Source organism: Anomaloglossus baeobatrachus (assembly GCF_048569485.1).
Source record: "Anomaloglossus baeobatrachus isolate aAnoBae1 chromosome 5 unlocalized genomic scaffold, aAnoBae1.hap1 SUPER_5_unloc_23, whole genome shotgun sequence".
NCBI classification, from domain to species: Eukaryota; Metazoa; Chordata; class Amphibia; order Anura; family Aromobatidae; genus Anomaloglossus; species Anomaloglossus baeobatrachus.
Genome location: NW_027441799.1, coordinates 1,029,718 through 1,047,842, shown reverse-complemented (window position 1 = coordinate 1,047,842; position 18,125 = coordinate 1,029,718). Strand labels below are relative to the sequence as shown.

The 18,125-nt window shown below is 49.0% G+C and overlaps 1 protein-coding gene across 1 annotated transcript in view; it reads left to right on the top strand.

Annotated features, from left to right (window-relative positions):
• The window catches only part of LOC142259059 (uncharacterized), a 28,339-nt gene extending 13,160 nt beyond the window's left edge, over positions 1-15,179 (top strand). Inside the window, 2 exon segments of the mRNA XM_075331585.1 lie at positions 12,576-14,241; positions 14,243-15,179. Coding sequence (XP_075187700.1) covers positions 12,576-14,241; positions 14,243-14,351 — 1,775 coding nt within the window. The 3' untranslated portion in view covers positions 14,352-15,179.
• Positions 15,180-18,125: the final 2,946 nt, after the last annotated feature.

Here is an 18,125-nt window from a genome sequence, read left to right as displayed (position 1 = left end):
AGCTAATTTAGTGAAAATGATTCTAATGCCACAAGCTCTCTACCAGTTACATAATTCACCAATTTGGTTACCTCAAAGGATTTTTCACAAAATCAACAGTATTTTCAGAGAGTTAATTTGGAAAAGGGGAATTGCGCGGATAAAATTGCAAACCCTTCAAAAGTCTAAAATGAGGGGGGGGGGGGGCTGGCGGTTCCGGACCCATTTCTTTATTATCTGGCAGCCCAGTTACAACATTTTAAGAACTGGGAGGGGGAGGGTATGGGAACCCCATCGTCAATAGTATCAGTATTGCGTCATACTTTGAGGAAGAGAGCCTTACCTGCGGAATTAGATTCAGGGGGTTTTCTGAGAACCCCTGCCCCCGAACACCATACCTTAAGAGAAATGGGGAAGACCTGGGTAAAAGTAAAAGAAGTACTAAAGGTGGGGGTAGTCACTAAGTACTCACTCATATGGGGAAACCCGAATCTTCCTGAACTGGACAAACTATGTGGGTTTGAGCTATGGCAGCAGAAAGGGATCAAGAAGGTACAGCAACTGTTTGAGGAGGGGCGGGTTAAGACGTTTGAAGTGCTTAAAGGGGAATTTGGGATTCTGAACAACAGGTTTTTCCAATACCTTCAGGTGCGTCATGCGTGCGAGCTACAATCGGTATCTGTAAATATGTCGCCGGTGTATCGGACGCTGTTGTTGGACGCCTCGGTGGCGGCTGGGGACACTAAGGGCGCAATATCCTGGTATTACATGTACCTCCAAGATGCCAAATATAGGGGGGTGACCTGCGGTCTTAGGGATAGATGGCAGGGAGACATAGGGGCCGTTTCAGAGGAAATATGGGAGGAGGTATTGCAAAGTATTCCACTGGTGTCGGTCAGTGAGTCACAGAGGCTGTCACAAGTGTTCTTAGTACATAGGAAATATAGAACTCCGGCCTTTTTTTTCAAAATAGGTGTCAGCCCTGACTCGTGCTGTTGGAAGTGTGGAGCTCCGGATGCGGATCTAATTCATCTTATGTGGAATTGTCCACGTTTGAGAAGATATTGGGTGGGGGTCCTTGACCTTATTGATTCGGTCTATTACTGCCGTATGGACCGCAAACCACTGACATGTATTCTTGGCTATACGGCGGAACTTCCTGTCCAGGAGGGGCATAAGATTGCTATCGCGCGCATACTGTACAAGGCACGGAAAGTCATTGCACGGTACTGGAAGGATAGCAAGATCCCTGATATCAAAGAGTTAATTGATAAGGTGAACTACACACTTCAGATGGAGAAATACACTTATCAATAAAAAATTATTTGATTTAAAAAAAAAAGAGTCCAATGGGAACCGTTGGCAGGACGGATAACTGGAACCGGGTACAGGTGCTGGGTAGTAATAGCAGACGGGGTCCGGATCCAGCGGGATGTGCAGGCTGAAGTATCCAGATGGGATCCAGGATCGGTGACGGGTTCAAGCTGACGGAAGATGGCAGGATCCACAGCAGACAGTCACCGGGACACCTCCTGGGAAACCGGCATGCTGGACACAGTTGGGACGGCAGACAGGCACTGCGGAGGAGACAGGGTTAATCTGGGTACACAAGACAGAGGGACCTGAACACCTAGCTACAGGAACACGTTGAACAGGCACCGCCCACACGGAAAAGGAAGTCTTATATACCCTGTACCTGTAATCAGCCATATCCTGTTCCCGGGATGCTGGCCATTTAAGAAGAGGTGAGTGAGCGCGCCCGCGCCCTAATGCGCATGCGCGAGGCCCGAGTGCTGGAGACCAGTGCAGGAAGCAGAGAGGAAGGTGAAGGAGATGCAGGGGAGCCAGGCATAGAGTCCTGGATCGCAGCGGGACCCCGAGAGCGGCGGACGGGAGGCATGGAGGACGCACAGGAGGGGGAGTGAGAGGTGCAGCCGCGGGCAGGAGGACCGGGGACGGGAGCGGTGAGTGACAAGCGGCGCCAGGATCCGGGGAGCGTGACACCTACGAGGTATTTTTATTAAACATGGGTCCCGAATCAAAAGAGAAAGGGCGCAAGACATAGTAAAAGCTCTTCATAGGGTTTCTGTACTGGAGCTCATGCACAAGCGAGCCTTATCAGCCACAAATTTACAAGCTCTTCTACAAGCTAGGATAGAGGTAAAAAAAACTATTAGATTCCTCATATAAGCGCCTAATACAGGTGGGGAAGGCGAGGTTTTATGAGTTTGGGGATAAGCCAGGCAGACTGTTGGCTAATGCGTTGAGAGAAGGGAGAGCTCATACCCTCATTCCTTGCATCAAAAATTCACGCGACAAACTACTTTATGCCACCCCTGACATCTCAAATACATTTCACGACTTTTAATCCAAGCTATATAATTTATCTGTTGAGCCCCCTGAGTCGAGTGATGGATGTCCTTCAATGCCCTCACCTTTTAGACATTTTAATAGCTCTATAATTGAAGACCTAGAAAGCCCATTTTCATTGGAGGATATATTGGCGGTGATTCGCGACACACCTGGTAATAAGAGTCCTGGACCTGACGGGTTCCCCTACAAATTTTACAAATCCTTTTCAGAACAGTTAGCACCCTTAATGCTTCTCTCCTTCAATTCAATTTCTGAGTCTGTCCCTTTCTGCCTCATTCCACCACGGTCCATATCTCTCTCCTCCGTAAGGCTGGAAAAGACCCCACGGCGTGTAGCAGATTTAGACCAATATCACTTCTTAATGTAGATTTAAAAATCTATGCCAAGCTTTAGGCAAATAGACTTGGCCCCCTGCTCCCTGACCTGATTCATTTAAACCAGGTCGGATTTGTCCCGGGCAGGGAGGCAAGGGACAATACAATAAAGACCCTGGACCTAATCCAACACGCACACACTAAAAAGCTCTCACTGATGTTGTTATCTTTGGATGTCGAGAAGGCTTTTGACAGACTCCTGGCAGTCACTTTCACAGACACTGGACCATATAGGCCTGGGGCCAGTTTTCTCGTCTAAGATTATGGCCTTATATCATTCTCCGACTGCGTATCTTAAAATCAACGGCACTCTGTCAGGACCCTTCTCCATCCGAAACGGGACCGGCAGGGGTGTCCTTTGTCACCTTTACTATATATTTTAGTCATGGAACACTTGTTTTCGGCCATTAGGACCAACCCGGATATACAGGGAATTAAGCGGGCTTTACATGTTGCGACATCGGCAACGAGATATCGTCGGAGTCACGTCGTTAGTGACGCACATCCGGCGCCGTTACTGACATCGCAGCATGTAACGCAAATGAGCGATGATCAACGAGCACAAAAAAGTCACAAATCGTTGCTTGTTGTCACGTCGCTCATTTCCATAATATCGCTGCAGTGACAGGTATGATGTTGTTTGTCGTTCCTGCGGCAGCACACATCGCTATGTGTGACGCCGTTGGACCGACAAACATCACCTTACCTGCGTCCACCAGAAAAGGAGGAAGGAAGGAGGTGGGCGGCATGTTTCGGCCGCTCATCTCCGCCTCTCCTTTTCTATTGGGCGGCGGTTCAGTGACACTGCTGTGGCGTCGCTGTGACGCTGAACGAACCGCCCCCTTAGAAAGGAGGCGGATCGCCGGTCACAGCGACGTCGCAGAGCAGGTATGTACGTGTGACGCTGCTTTAGCGATAATGTTTGCTACAGCAGCGATCACCACTTATTGCATGTGCGACGGGGCGGGTGTTATCACGCTCGGCATCGCTAGCATCGGCTAGCGATGTCGCAATGTGTAAAGCCCGCTTTAGGATCGCCAATCAGGAGCATAAATGCGCCGCGTTTGCTGACAATCTCCTTGTATATCTGTGTAATCCCCTCACATCTCTCCCGTCCCTAATGCTGGAACTAAACCGCTTTAGCAAGTGGTCCAACTTTAAAATCAATTTTGATAAATCAGAGGCCCTAAATATCTCTTTGCCTCAAACAATAGTAAATGCTATAAAACCAAACTTCCCCTTTAGATGGCCACCTCACAGCAGTATTGGATACTTGGGCATTAATATCACATCCGATATGACCAGGCTCTTTCAACTAAATTATCACAGTTTTCTGTCAAAACTTGAGGGAGACTTAGGGGTACTTTGCACACTGCGACATCGCTAGCCGATGCTAGCGATGCCGAGTGCGATAGTACCCGCCCCATCGCACATGCGATATCTTGTGATACCTGCCGTAGCAAACATTATCGCTATGGCAGCTTACTTGCCCTGCGACGTTGCTCTGGCCGGCGAACCGCCTCCTTCCTAAGGGGGCGGGTCGTGCGGCGTCACAGCGACGTCACACGGCAGGCGGCCAATAGAAGCGGAGAGGCTAAGATGAGCGGGACGTAAACATCCCACCCACTTCCTCTCTTCCGCATAGCCGGTGGAGGCAGGTAAGGAGATGTTCCTCGCTCCTGCGGCTTCACACACAGCGATGTGTGCTGCCGCAGGAACGAGGAACAACATTGTACCTGCGGTCGACCCGACATTATAGAAATGGCCGACGCTATACAGATCGCCGATTTACGCCGCTTTTGCGATCGTTTATCGGCGCATCTAGGCTTTACACGTTGCAACATCGTTACTGGTGCCGGATGTGCGTCACTTTTGATTTGACCCCGACAATATCGCAGTAGCGATGTCGCAACGTGCAAAGTACCTCTTAAGGCCGCTTTATACGCTACTACATCGCTAAAGCGATGTCGTTGGGGTCACGAATTTTGTGACGCACATCCGGCCACGTTAGCGATGTCGTTGTGTGTGACACCTAGTAGCGATTTTGAATCGTCGCAAAAACGTGCAAAATCGCTAATCGGTGACATGCCCCCCTATTCCCAATTATCGTTGCTGCTGCAGGTACAATGTTGTTCGTCGTTCCTGCGGCAGCACACATCGCTATGTGTGACACCGCAGGAACAAGGAACCTCACCTTACCTGCGTCCCGCTAGCAATGAGGAAGGAAGGAGGTGGGCGGGATGTTCGTCCCGCTCATCTCCGCCCCTCCTCTTTGATTGGGCGGCTGCTTAGTGACGTCGCTGTGACACCGAACGAACCACCCCCTTAGAAAGGAGGCAGTACGCCGGTCACAGCGATGTCGCTATGCAGATAAGTATGTGTGACGGGTCCGTGCGATTTTGTGCGCCACGTGCAGCGATATGCCCATGATGCACAAACGATGGGGGCAGGTATGCACGCTAGCAATCACGCTAGCGAGATTGCAGCGTGTAAAGCGGCCCTTAGCCTCATGGCAAAGGGGTACTCTTTCATGGTTCGGCAGGATTAGCGCTCTCAGGATGACGGCCCTGCCAAGATTGCTGTATTTGATACAGACGGTCCCGGTTTACATTCTGGCAGCCTACCGGGCTAGGATACAGCGCTTATTCAATCAATTTGTTTGGTCAAAGATGCGCGCCCGTCTCGGGAGTAGCATCTTAACTAGGACCAAGAACGCAGGAGGAGCAGGGTTGCCCGATTGTAGGCGGTATTACATGGCGGCCGCTCACGCCAGAGTTCTGGACCTTTTGCATAGCTCTAGATCTAAGCTTTGGGTTTGTCTGGCACAGTGCCGACCCTGCCGTGAACCTGGCCACTCCTTACCAGACATAAGATTGAGATGTCCTATAGCACTAAACAAATATTGAAAACTGTACACTCCACATCTTTACGCCTGATTCAGTCCAGAGGACCCCTTATGCCATTAACCGATAACCCAGAGTTTTTACCGGGGGCATCATCCAACAATTTTCTGGGAAGCACGAAACAGAACCCCTTGAGATTGAACCAGGTGGCCCCGGGGGGATCCCTCTTACCACTCCTGGAGATTGTGGAGAATCGTGATTTCAAAATGCGGTTCCATTTTGAATATGCTCAACTCAAACACTTCATAACATCACAAGACATTGTCATGGCTCATCACTCACTCCAAACACCTTTTGAAAACCTTTGTACTGTGTCCTCCGATACACGTCAAGCAATATCAAAAGTGTACAAGCTCATAACAAGCGCAGCAGAGGCGTCTCTTCCTCGCTTCTGTGCGGCTTGGGAGGCAAAGCCCAATCAGACGTTCCTTGGGAATCAGTGGGAGCGTTGTTTCCGTCTGACCCACAAGTCCGTGGTTGCCACCAGGATGCAAGAAAGCAGCTATAAAATACTTTCTAGGTGGTACAGGGTCCCAACTTCCCTTCATGCGTGGTGTCCCGAAGTACCTGATACCTGTTGGCGTTGTGGAGCGCAGGGGGGCACCATGTCCCACATCTGGTGGTACTTCCCGAGCTTAGCGGTCTTTTGGAAAAAGTACTAGCAGCCATACAGGAGCTCACCGGGATCACAGTCCCTAGTTGCCCACAGGCAGTTTTATTGTACATCTTTAACGTATCGCAAAAGACCTATAAAAAATCCCTCTTGGGCCACCTTCTTCAGGCACCAAGACAGTGATTCTTCGACGTTGGAAGGATCCTACTCCCCCTACGCTAGAGGAGTGGGTAATGGAGGTGAATGTGATTCATCGCATGGAAATGGTGATGGCCTAGTCGTGTGGCCAGACGGTAGAGACGGCCACTAAATGGTTTCAGTGGGAATCATTCCTGTCTGGTAGAACATTTCTTGAACTAATTTAATCTCCGGAAAATAGGCACTTTGGCCCTATCTCCCTCAGTCAACATACACCATCTTTCTGACAAGTTTTGGTCCAACGGACAATGTATCAGACCCGGCCGACGCGTTCTACTCTTTACCTCTCCTCCTCTTTCTCCAACTTATTCTTTCTTTTCTATATATCGTGAATGTTAATAAAGTGAATTTTGTGGTTTAAAATGACTATCCATGTATTATGTCAATCATCTACCTACTGTTATGAAGTCTGCGAATGTGTTGTATCGTATAGACTTTTGATTCGCAATATTTGTGATAGCATGGACCAATGTTCTTGTGCCACCCCCGTGCCAGCAGCCAGTCGCTGCTCGGACCCGGACCTTCAGGGTTGGTGGCTTGAGGGTCTCTGGACCCGGGGGTCTCGCGGACACGGCAAATAAAAATAGGGAGACGTAGATGTACGGGCTAGGCCGTAATAAGTTCGTGACGCCATCCACGGTGTGTGGAGAGGTGGGACATCACCGCTGCTGTTACAGGGCACCCGGGGGGAGATGTTATGCAGCAAGATGTTAACCCCTCTGTGGGCAGGGATGGTGGCCCTGGGACCCGATGGCTCTGGAGCAAGGGGGATGACGACCGTAGGGGGTGCTGGTGTACTCCCTGTCAGTAGTAAAACACGCAAGTCTCTGGTAAACCAAGGTGGTGGTGGCCAGTGCTGCGGCCGGTTGCGTTCGGGATCCCCCACCCGGCTGGTGGTCTCTATCCTTTTCCTGCATCTTTTTGTGTCAAATGGATCTTCCCGGTATGAAACTCGGGAGTCCGCTCCAGGCTGGGTGTGGCCTAAGGAGCCGTGCCCGCAGACGCTGACCCTTGGGATCTCTGGGCCCTGGCGGTGACCTCTTATCCTGAATTAGGTGGGCTGTTGTCTTCTATGAGGGACTTTGGGTGGCACAGGACCTCTAGTCCTGGCCTCAATCGGTTAATTAATTAGTTCTAGTAGGTTCTGGTTCTGGCTTCAGGTGTCCGAGTACCCCCCTTTGTGCACTGTTTCCGGTCGGGTCCCCGGTGTAGGTACCGGCGGGCTACAACCCTGTCCTGGTTCACCTTGGTTCTGCCGAGCCGTCTTCCCGTCTCCTGTCGATGGAGACCACCGTCTGCCTCCTAGCCAGTGGCACCAGGGCTCCTACCCTGGTACCTGTCAGTTTACTTCAGGCCTGAAACACAGGCCTGACCTCCACTCTTACTGAACTCTGAAACTCCACTGCTTGCTTTCCCGCCCCGGGCAGTCTAAACCCTTCGGTGGGCGAGCACCAATCACCTGGCCACGCCCACTGGTGTGTCTATCCACCACCGGTTTATTTTTACTGCAGAAAGATAAAAGTATAAAACATTTTTTAAACATAATAACATATTTACATTGTAAGAATATTTTGAATTCTTTCTTTACGGGAGGCAGGCTACTTAAACGTTACATAACATAACCGGGACGTGACGGGACCGGGTCCTTGTCGCCTTTACCACCCAAACAAACCTAACCCTGGTGCCACCGTAAGCACTGGTGCGCACCCCTTGCCAAAGTCCAGGTTAAGTCCGGGTGCCCAAACGGGCTGGGTAAAAAGTTCCTTACCCGGCAGTCCTTTCAAGGGCCCCATGTCCAGGGGACCCCTGACCCGGAGGATAGTCACTGGTCCCAATAGTGACAGGGCCTCGGTCTACTCTACCGCAGGCCCATCCTCCAATCAGCCTCTCCGGAGACTGCTGCAAAATGAAAAGGACGGTCAATCATAACATTTAAACTCCGCTGCCGGAACAGCCTCCTTCTGCAGCTTTTCCCCAGACCACCACTGGACAGCACGAGTCCCCAATGCCACCTTCGCTCACAGGCAGCACTGTCCAAAAGACTCCGTCTTCAGCTTCCGGCAGTGCGGGTACGACTGCTCCTCCAGACCGGGCTCCATCCTCCACCTAGGGCTCCCACCCCAGATGGCGTCTCCACTTAGAACTTGCAGGGGTGAAGACGTTCAACAAGAACGGAGCGCTGTGTCATTTAACTCTTCAACTGCCCTGCTACCCTCCACCTGTCATGCAGATGGCCTCCTCCGGAACATGAGGACGTTCAACAAGGGTCGCAAGTCCCTTAAACAGTTAACTTTTAACTTTAAAACTTCGTGTGAGCTCCTTTAAAACCGGCCATTCTCAGGGCACGCACTGGCAAAGTGACCAGGCTGTCTGCAGTATCTACAGATTGGTATTATCATACCCCCAGCGGCAGTCGGGGCCTCCGTATCACCCTCGGAGCCGCTGTCATCCGTCTCTGAGCTAGACGCCATTCCCGTTGCGGCCGGGCGGACTGCCGGAGCCGACATCCTTCCTGTGGCAGGCGGCTCACCGCCAGCTGCTACACGGGGAATCATTACCGGAGCCCAAGGGTCCACGCTCCTGCGACCGGAGCGGGAGCTGCAGCTTCCTCACCGGCTGCTTCATTTGCGGGCGCCGCCGCTCCGGCGGTCGGCGCGGGGTCGGCATCAAGTTTAGGAGCCAGCATCTTCCCGCTTCTCCCCCTTGGTCTTTTGCCGGCACTCCTCTTTCAGGCCTGTAAGTTTCGTTTTTCGACTTCTGGCCTCGCTTTCCGGCCGCGTTCCCAGGGGGCGGCGCTTCGGTTTTCGCGCCCTTTTTGCGGGGAAGAAGACGATGGGCTGTAGTTTTTCGCGCCAAAATGGCGAACAAAATGGCAACTTCTGAAATTTCGGCAACGGATCACCGCTGACTGTCCAAGACAAGGCGCACTTCCACAAGGTAAGTGGATGGGTAAGTATCCTGTTTGTGACGCTAAGTTTCAGGATGTGCCGTCCCCGTGCCAGCAGCCGGTCGCTGCTCGGGCCCGGACCTTCAGGGGTGGTGGTTCGAGGGTCTCTGGACCCGGGGGTCTCGCGGACACGCTGAATAAAAATGGGGGGACGTAGATGTACGGGCTAGGCCGTAATAAGTTTGTGACGACACCCACGGTGTGTGGTGAGGTGGGACACCACCGCTGCTGTTACAGGGCACCCGGGGGGAGATGTTGTGCACCAAGATGTTAACCCATCCATGGGCAGGGATGGTGGCCCCGGGACCCGATGGCTCTGGAGCAGGGGAGATGATGACCGTAGGGGGTGCTGGTGTACTCACTGTCAGCAGTAAAACACGCAAGTCTCTGGTAAACCAAGGTGGTGGTGGCCTGTGCCGTGGCCGGTTGAGTTCGGGATCCCCCACCCGGCTGGTGGTCTCTATCCTTCTCCTGCACCTTATTGTGTCAAATGGATCTTCCCGGTATGAAACTCGGGAGTCCGCTCCCGGCTGGATGTGGCCTAAGGAGCCGTGCCCACAGACGCTGGCCCGTGGGATCTCTGGGCCCTGGCGGTGACCTCTTATCCCGAATCAGTGGGCTGTTGTCTTCTATGAGGGACTTTGGGTGGGACAGGACATTTAGTCCTGGCCTCAATCGGTTAATTAACCAGTTCAAGTAGGTTCTGGTTCTGGCTTCAGGGTCCGAGTACCCCCCTTTGTGCACGGCTTCCGGTTGGGTCCCCGGTGTAGGTACCGGTGGGCTACAACCCTGTCCCGGTCCACCTTGGTTCTGCCGAGCCATCTTCCCATCTCCTGTCGATGGAGACCACCGTCTGCCTCCTAGCCAGTGGCACCAGGGCTCCTACCCTGGTACCTGTCAGTTTACTTCAGGCCTGACACACAGGCCTGACCTCCACTCTCACTGAACTCTGAAACTCCACTGCTTGCTTTCCCGCCCCGGGCAGTCTAAACCCCTGGGTGGGCATGCACCAACCACCTGGCCATGCCCACTGGTATGTCTATCTGTCCCTAAGGGGGTGAGTAGGTTTTAATGGTTGGCTGTGTGTTTCCTAGTGTGGGAAAGGTGTAATGCGGATGCTTACCTGTGACTACCTGCTTTTACCAGGGCGTCACATTCTCTTTATGTATTGTTTAAAAATTCAATAAAACTTTAAAGTGGAAAAAAAAAAAAGAAAATGCCAGCCGCTCATTATTCCATCTCATATTCACTGCTTCCCCCACCCACCGGCGCCTATGATTATTTGCAGTCAGACACCCCCCCACGCTGAGTGACAGCTGTCTCACTGCAACCAATCACAGCCGCCGGTGGATGGGTCTCTTTCATGCAGTACAATAAATAAATAATTTTAAAAAAAACGGCGTGCGGTCCTCCTCAATTTTGATACCAGTCGAGATAAAGCCACACGGGTGAAGGCTGGTATTCTGAGGATGGGGAGCCCCATGTTATGGGGAGCCAACCAGCCTAAAAATATCAGCCAGCAGCTGCCCGGAATTGCCGCATCCATTAGATGCGACAGTCCCAGGACTTTTACCCGGCTCATCCCGAATTGCCCTGGTGCTGTGGCAATCGGGGTAATAAGGAGTTAATGGCAGCCCATAGCTGCCACTAAGTCCTAGGTTAATCATGGCAGGCATCTATGAGACACCCCCCCATGATTAACCTGTAAGTGAAAGTAAATAAACACCTACACCCGAAAAAATCCTTTTTTTTTAATAAAAGACAAAAAAACACCATCTTACACCACTTTATTTATCACCAAATACCCCTCCAGGTCCGGCGTAATCCACATGAGGTCCCACGATGCTTTCATCTCTGCTACATCAGAAGCTGACAGGAGCGGCAGTAAAACACCACCGCAATCTGTGAGCTCCACGCAGAAACTGTAGTGAATAGCTCTGTACGTCACTGAAGTAGTGGCGGGGTATGTGCGGTGATGATGGGGGCGGTAGTGCCGGTGTGTGTGCGGTGATGATGGGGGCGGTAGTGCCGGTGTGTGTGCAATGATGATGGGGGCTGTAGTGCCTGTGTGTGTGCGGTGATGATGGGGGTTGGTAGTGCCGGTGTGTGTGCGATGATGATGGGGGTGGTAGTGCCGATGTGTGCAGTGATGATGGGGGCGGTAGTGCCAGTGTGTGCGGTGATGATGGGGGCGGTAGTGCCTGCTTGTGTGCGGTGATGATGGGGCGGTAGTGCCGGTGTGAGCGGTGATGATGGGGGCGGTAGTGCCAGTGTGTGCAGTGATGATGGGGGCGGTGGTGCTTGCATGTGCGGTGATGATAAAGGTGGTAGTGCCGGTGTGTGTGCGGTGATCATGGGGGCGGTAGTGCCGCTGACAGATTTCAGCAAAATTACGCATCCGTTGGGTCTGTTAGCAACACAAAAATTGACGGATGCGTCGTTTCGACGCAGCAACGGACCTGGCAGGTGAGACACAACACAAGTGTGAAAACAGCCTAAAGGCCGCTTTGCACGCTACAATATATCTTACGATGTGTCGGCGAGGTCACGTCGTAAGTGACGCACATCCGGCATCGTAAGGTACATTGTAGTGTGTGACAGGTACGTGCGATTGCGATTGAACGTTAAAACGTTCATCGCATGCACGTCGTTCAATTCCTAAAAATTGAACGTCAGATTGTTCATCGTACCCGGGGTAGCACACATCGCAGTGTGTGACACCCTGGGAACGATGAACAGATTTTACCTGCGTCCCACATCTCCTGGCTGACAATGCGGAAGGAAGGAGGTGGGCGGGATGTTTACGTCCCGCTCATCTCCGTCCCTCCGCCTCTATTGGCCAGCTGCCGCGTGACGTCGTTGTGACGCCGAACGTCCCTCCCACTCCAGAAAGTGGACGTTCGCCGCCCACATCGAGGTCGTATGGACGGGTAAGTACGTGTGACAGGAAAAAATCGTATGTGCAACACGTTCAACAAATTGAACGTGCCGCAAATACGATGGGGGCGGTTACGATCGCATACAATATCGTATGCTGAATCGTAACATGTAAAGCAGGCTTAAGATGTTGAAATTGGACAACAGATTCAGAATACATTTTTTCAGAATTTCTGATGTTATGGTTTAAAAACATAAATGTACTTTTAAGATAATGTCATTGAGAAATAATAACTGTTTATTTTTAGCAGATGACTGTATTGGGACTTCAGATGGAAATCTAATATCGTCAGAATTTAAAACAGATGATCAAAGTATCACACATGATACATATGAAGAGCATGCTGTTGTTCCAGATATACCTCCAGTCCTTCCTCGGAAAGCTTTATCATCTGATCTTTTAAAACAAGTCCAAAAGTCCGATTTATCACAGAATTTTAATCAAAATGAAAGTTACAGAAGGGATGTGGAACATGTAACGACTCCTACAAGGGAGAAACCATTTTCATGTTCAAAATGTGGGAAATGTTTTATCAGGAGATCACGTCTTAATATCCATCAAAAAACTCATACAGGGGAGAAGCCATTTTCATGCCCAGAATGTGGTAAATGTTTTACTCAGAAAACAACCCTTGCTAATCATCAAAAAATTCACACAGGGGAGAAGCCATTTTCATGTTCAGAGTGTGGGAAATGTTTTATTCAGAAATCGTCTCTTGTTGAGCATCAAAGAATTCACACAGGAGAGAAGCTATTTTCATGTTCAGAGTGTGGGAAATGTTTTATTCGGAAATCGGATCTTGTTGAACATCAAAGATCTCACACAGGGGAGAAGCCATTTTCATGCCCAGAATGTGGAAAATGTTTTACTCAGAAAACAACCCTTGCTAATCATCAAAAAATTCACACAGGGGAGAAGCCATTTTCATGTTCAGAGTGTAAGAAATGTTTTATTCGGAAACCGGCTCTTGTTGAGCATCAAAGAATTCACACAGTGGATAAGCAATTTCCATGTTCAGAGTGTGGGAAATGTTTTATTCGGAAATCGTCTCTTGTTGAGCATCAAAGTTCTCACACAGGGGTGAAGCCATTTTCATGTTCAGAGTGTGGGAAATGTTTTTTTCGGAAATTTTATCTTGTTGCGCATCAAAGATCTCACACAGGGGAGAAGCCATTTTCATGTTCAGAGTGTGGGAAATGTTTTATTCGGAAATCAGATCTTGTTGAGCATCAAAAAATTCACACAGGGAAGAAGCCATTTTCATGTTCAGAATGTGGGAAATGTTTTATTCGGAAATCATATCTTTTTGTTCATCAAAGATCTCACACAGGGGAGAAGCCATTTTCATGTTCAGAATGTGGGAAATGTTTTATTCGGAAATCAGATCTTGTTGAGCATCAAAAATTTCACACAGGGGAGAAGCCATTTTCATGTTCAGAATGTGGGAAATTTTTTACCATGAAATCACGTCTTATTGAACACCAAAACACTCACACAGAAGAGAAAGAATATTCTTGTTCAGAGTGTGGGAAATGTTTTACTCAGAAATCATATCTTAATATCCATCAACGATCTCACAAAGAGGAGAAGCTATTTTCATGTTCAGAATGTGAGAAATGTTTTACTCGGAGATCACTTCTTGTTAGACATGAGAAAATTCACACAGGGGAGAAGCCATTTTCATGTTCAGAATGTGGGAAATGTTTTACTCGAAGATCACTTCTTGTTAGACATGAGAAAATTCACACAGGGGAGAAGCCATTTTCATGTTCAGAATGTGGGAAATGTTTTATTCAGAAAACACACCTTGTTGCTCATCAAAGATCTCACACAGGGGAGAAGCCATTTTCATGCCCAGAATGTGGTAAATGTTTTACTAGGAAATCACGTCTTGTTTACCATAAAAAAATTCACACAAAATAAATCATTTTTATGTTCTGAATGTGGAAAATGTAATTCTCAGAAATCAGATCTTGGTAAACGTCTGAAGAAGCCGCACAGGGCAGGAACCTTTTTCATGTTGTGAATAATTGAAATGTTTAACTGGTAAATCAAGTCTTGCCAACATCAGAAAACCAACAGAGCGGAGCAGTTATTTTTGTTTTCAGAATTTAGCAAATGTTTTTATCATTAATCAGGTCCGGTTGTTAAATGAGTCACACAGGAGAAGCCATCATGATGTACCATAATTCAAAGGGTTTTTTCAAAAAATTGGCTACAATTGCTCAAGTAAGAATTGTTGAGGGAAAGAACCATTTTCTTTCTTTTTAAACTTATCGTATTTTTCAGACCATAAGATGCACCTAGGTTTTGAAGGAGGAAAATAGGGGAATAAATTGAAGCAAAAAATGTGTTCATGATGCACTGTTGTGAGGGGATCTGCTACTGACACTGTTACAGGGGTAATATCCCTCAATTTTCTAGCGCAATGTGTTTTTTGTCTTTCCCTTTAAATAGTGCTTATCACAAATCTGTGGCTGCCTTTTTTATTTACTAAAGCAGAGGAGAGCCGCGGATTAGTGAATTTTCTAAATATAATCCAGTACCAAAACGTTTAGAAGTGCCCCTAATGTCCCACAAAATGAACTTCCAGGTTGCGAGATCCCAAAAGCCTCAGTGATCACTGTCAGTGAAAGAATGAGCTCTAGGACCCCAGCGCTGCAGCAAGCTTCTTAAGCAGCTCAGCAAAAAACCTTAAAAGAGTATGTGACAGCGATGGATTAGTTGAGAGAGCAATGTCTCATGCTTAGAGCAGCTGCAGAGATTTGCGGGATCCCGCTCTGCACACTGAGATCCCACAAAATGGAAATTCGGGCTCAACTCTGCTAGTAAGGCTATGTGCGCACTGGGAAATGGAATTTTCTTGAGAAAATTCCACATGCTCTCAAAGATTACCGCACCCACGGTAAAAAAACGCGGCAAACCGCATGCGGTTTGCCGCGGTTTCACCGCGGTATTGTTCGCGGTATTGCCGCGGTTTTGCCGCGTGCGGGTTGGGATGTGCTTTATTGCATTCAATGCAATAAAGCACATTGAAAAAAAAAAAAAAAGTCATTTAATTCTGAGATAGTAGATAGATAGACAGAAGAATAGATAGAGGGATAGATAGATAGACAGACAGATAGAGGGATAGATAGACACATAGATAGAGGACAGATCGCTACATTTCCCACGGTCGGCAGTGAGTTCACATTACCGGCCGTGGGAAATGACCGGTAATTACCTCTGCTGTCTGCTGCATTCATTCAGCGCTGTGTCTGTGACAGTTGCGGCTGGATGTAAGCAGCGCAGGACCTGTGGATTATGCTGGAGCTGTGGATTACGCCGGAGCTTTGGTGCGGGAGGGGTTAATAAAATGGTGAACGAGGCTTGTTTGTTTTATTTAAAATAAAGGATTTTTCTGTGTGTTTTATTCACTTTACTTACGGGTTGATCATGTCAGCTGTCTCATAGACGCTGCCATGATCAAGCCTGGAGTTAATGGCGGTGATCCACCACCATTAACCCCTTGTATTACCCTGCTGCCACTGCTACACGGCGGCAGGAAGAGCCGGGGACACGCCTTCACTGACGCATAATGCATGCGACAGTCCCGGGGCAGCTGCGGCTGATATTCTCGGCTGCGGGAGGGGGAGTGAGGCGAGTGAGCCCACGTTCTTTGTTTTCTATATTTCCGTTTTCTTTCTATGTGTGTTCTATGTGTCTGTGTCTGTGATCTATGTCTGTGATGTCTGTGTCTATGTGTTCTGTGTGTTTGTTTACTCTCTGCACGGCTTCCTCTTCCTGTAATGACATCACTTCCCTGCAAAACCGCAGACAGGCGATGTACATTACCGGAGGTAAACCGCGAAATACCGCAGGGAATAACGCAGGAAAACGCACAGAATTTGCTTCCTGCGTTATTCCCTGCGGGATTTCACGATTAACATTGGAGTCAATGGAGTGAAATCCCGCAGCGACGTGCGGACAAGAATTGACATGCAATTGTTTTTGCTGCGGGAATCCCGCAGCAAAACATGCAGCTGTCAAATTCCGCCTAGTGCGCACAGGATTTTTTTTGCCCATAGGTTTTGCTGGTGATTCACTGCAGAGATGTTATGAACATTTTCTGCAGCGAAACATGCAGCAAAACCGCAAAAAATCCGCGGCAAAATCCGGTAAGTGCGCACATAGCCTTAGGCTATGTGCGCACTTACCGGGTTTTGCCGCTGATTTTTTGCGGTTTTGCTGCATGTTTCGCTGCAGAAAATGTTCAGAACATCTCTGCAGTGAATCACCAGCAAAACCTATGGGCAAAAAAAATCCTGTGCGCACTAGGCGGAATTTGACAGCTGCATGTTTTGCTGCGGGATTCCCGCAGCAAAAACAATTGCATGTCAATTCTTTTCCGCACGTCGCTGCGGGATTTCACTCCATTGACTCCAATGTTAATCGTGAAATCCCGCAGGGAATAACGCAGGAAGCAAATTCTGTGCGGTTCACTGCGTTTTCCTGCGTTATTCCCTGCAGTATTTCGCGGTTTACCTCCGGTAATGTACATCGCCTGTCTGCGGTTTTGCAGGGAAGTGATGTCATTATGCCAGGAAGAGGAAGCCGTGCAGAGAGTAAACACACACAAATCACACTCACACACAGACATCACAGACATAGAACACAGACACAGACACAGACATAGAACATACATAGAAAGAAAACGGAAATATAGAAAACAAAGAACGTGGGCTCCGCTGTATATTTACCTTCCAGCCGAGGTAAGCACACAGCGGCGGCCCGGTATTCTCAGTCTGGGGAGGGAGAGGGGCAGGGTTAATGTCCCCCGCCTCACTCCCCCTCCCGCAGCCGAGAATATCAGCCGCAGCTGCCCCGGGACTGTCGCATGCATTATGCGGCAGCACTGGCGTGTCCCCGGCTCTTCCTGTCGCCGTGTAGCAGTGGCAGCAGGGTAATACAAGGGGTTAATGGTGGTGGATCCCCGCCATTAACTCCAGGCTTGATCATGGCAGCGTCTATGTGACAGCTGACATGATCAACCCGTAAGTAAAGTGAAAAAACACAGACACCGAAAAATCCTTTATTTTAAATAAAACAAACACGCCTCGTTCACCCTTTTATTAACCCCTCCCGCACCAAAGCTCCGGCGTAATCCACAGGTCCTGCGCTGCTTACATCCAGCCGTGACTGTCACAGAGACAGCGCTGAATGAATGCAGCAGACAGTAGAGGTAATTACCGGTCATTTCCCACGGCCGGTAATGTGAACTCACTGCCGACCGTGGGAAATGCAGCGATCTGTCCTCTATCTATCTATCTATCTATCCCTCTATCTATTCTTCTGTCTATCTATCTACTATCTCAGAATTAAATGACTTTTTTTTTCAATGTGCTTTATTGCATTGAATGCAATAAAGCACATCCCAACCCGCACGCGGCAAAACCGCGGCAATACCGCAAACAATACCGCAGCAAACCGCGGCAAACCGCATGCGGTTTTCAGGTGCGGTTTGCCGCGGTTTTTTACCGCGGGTGCGGTAATCTTTGAGAGCATGCGGAATTTTCTCAAGAAAATTCCTTTTCCCAGTGCACACATAGCCTTAGTTGGGTATTTTAAGAGCCTTTAGGAACATTTGTGAAAGGTTTTGATACTGGATTATATTTAAATAATTCACTAATCTCAGTTTACCCACTGCTTTATTTACTAATAAGTGCAGTATATCAGAGTGTATATAATTGCATTTCAAAACTTGTTTTGTTAATAAATGCTTGTAAAATATATATATATATTCTTCATGCCTATCTTTCCC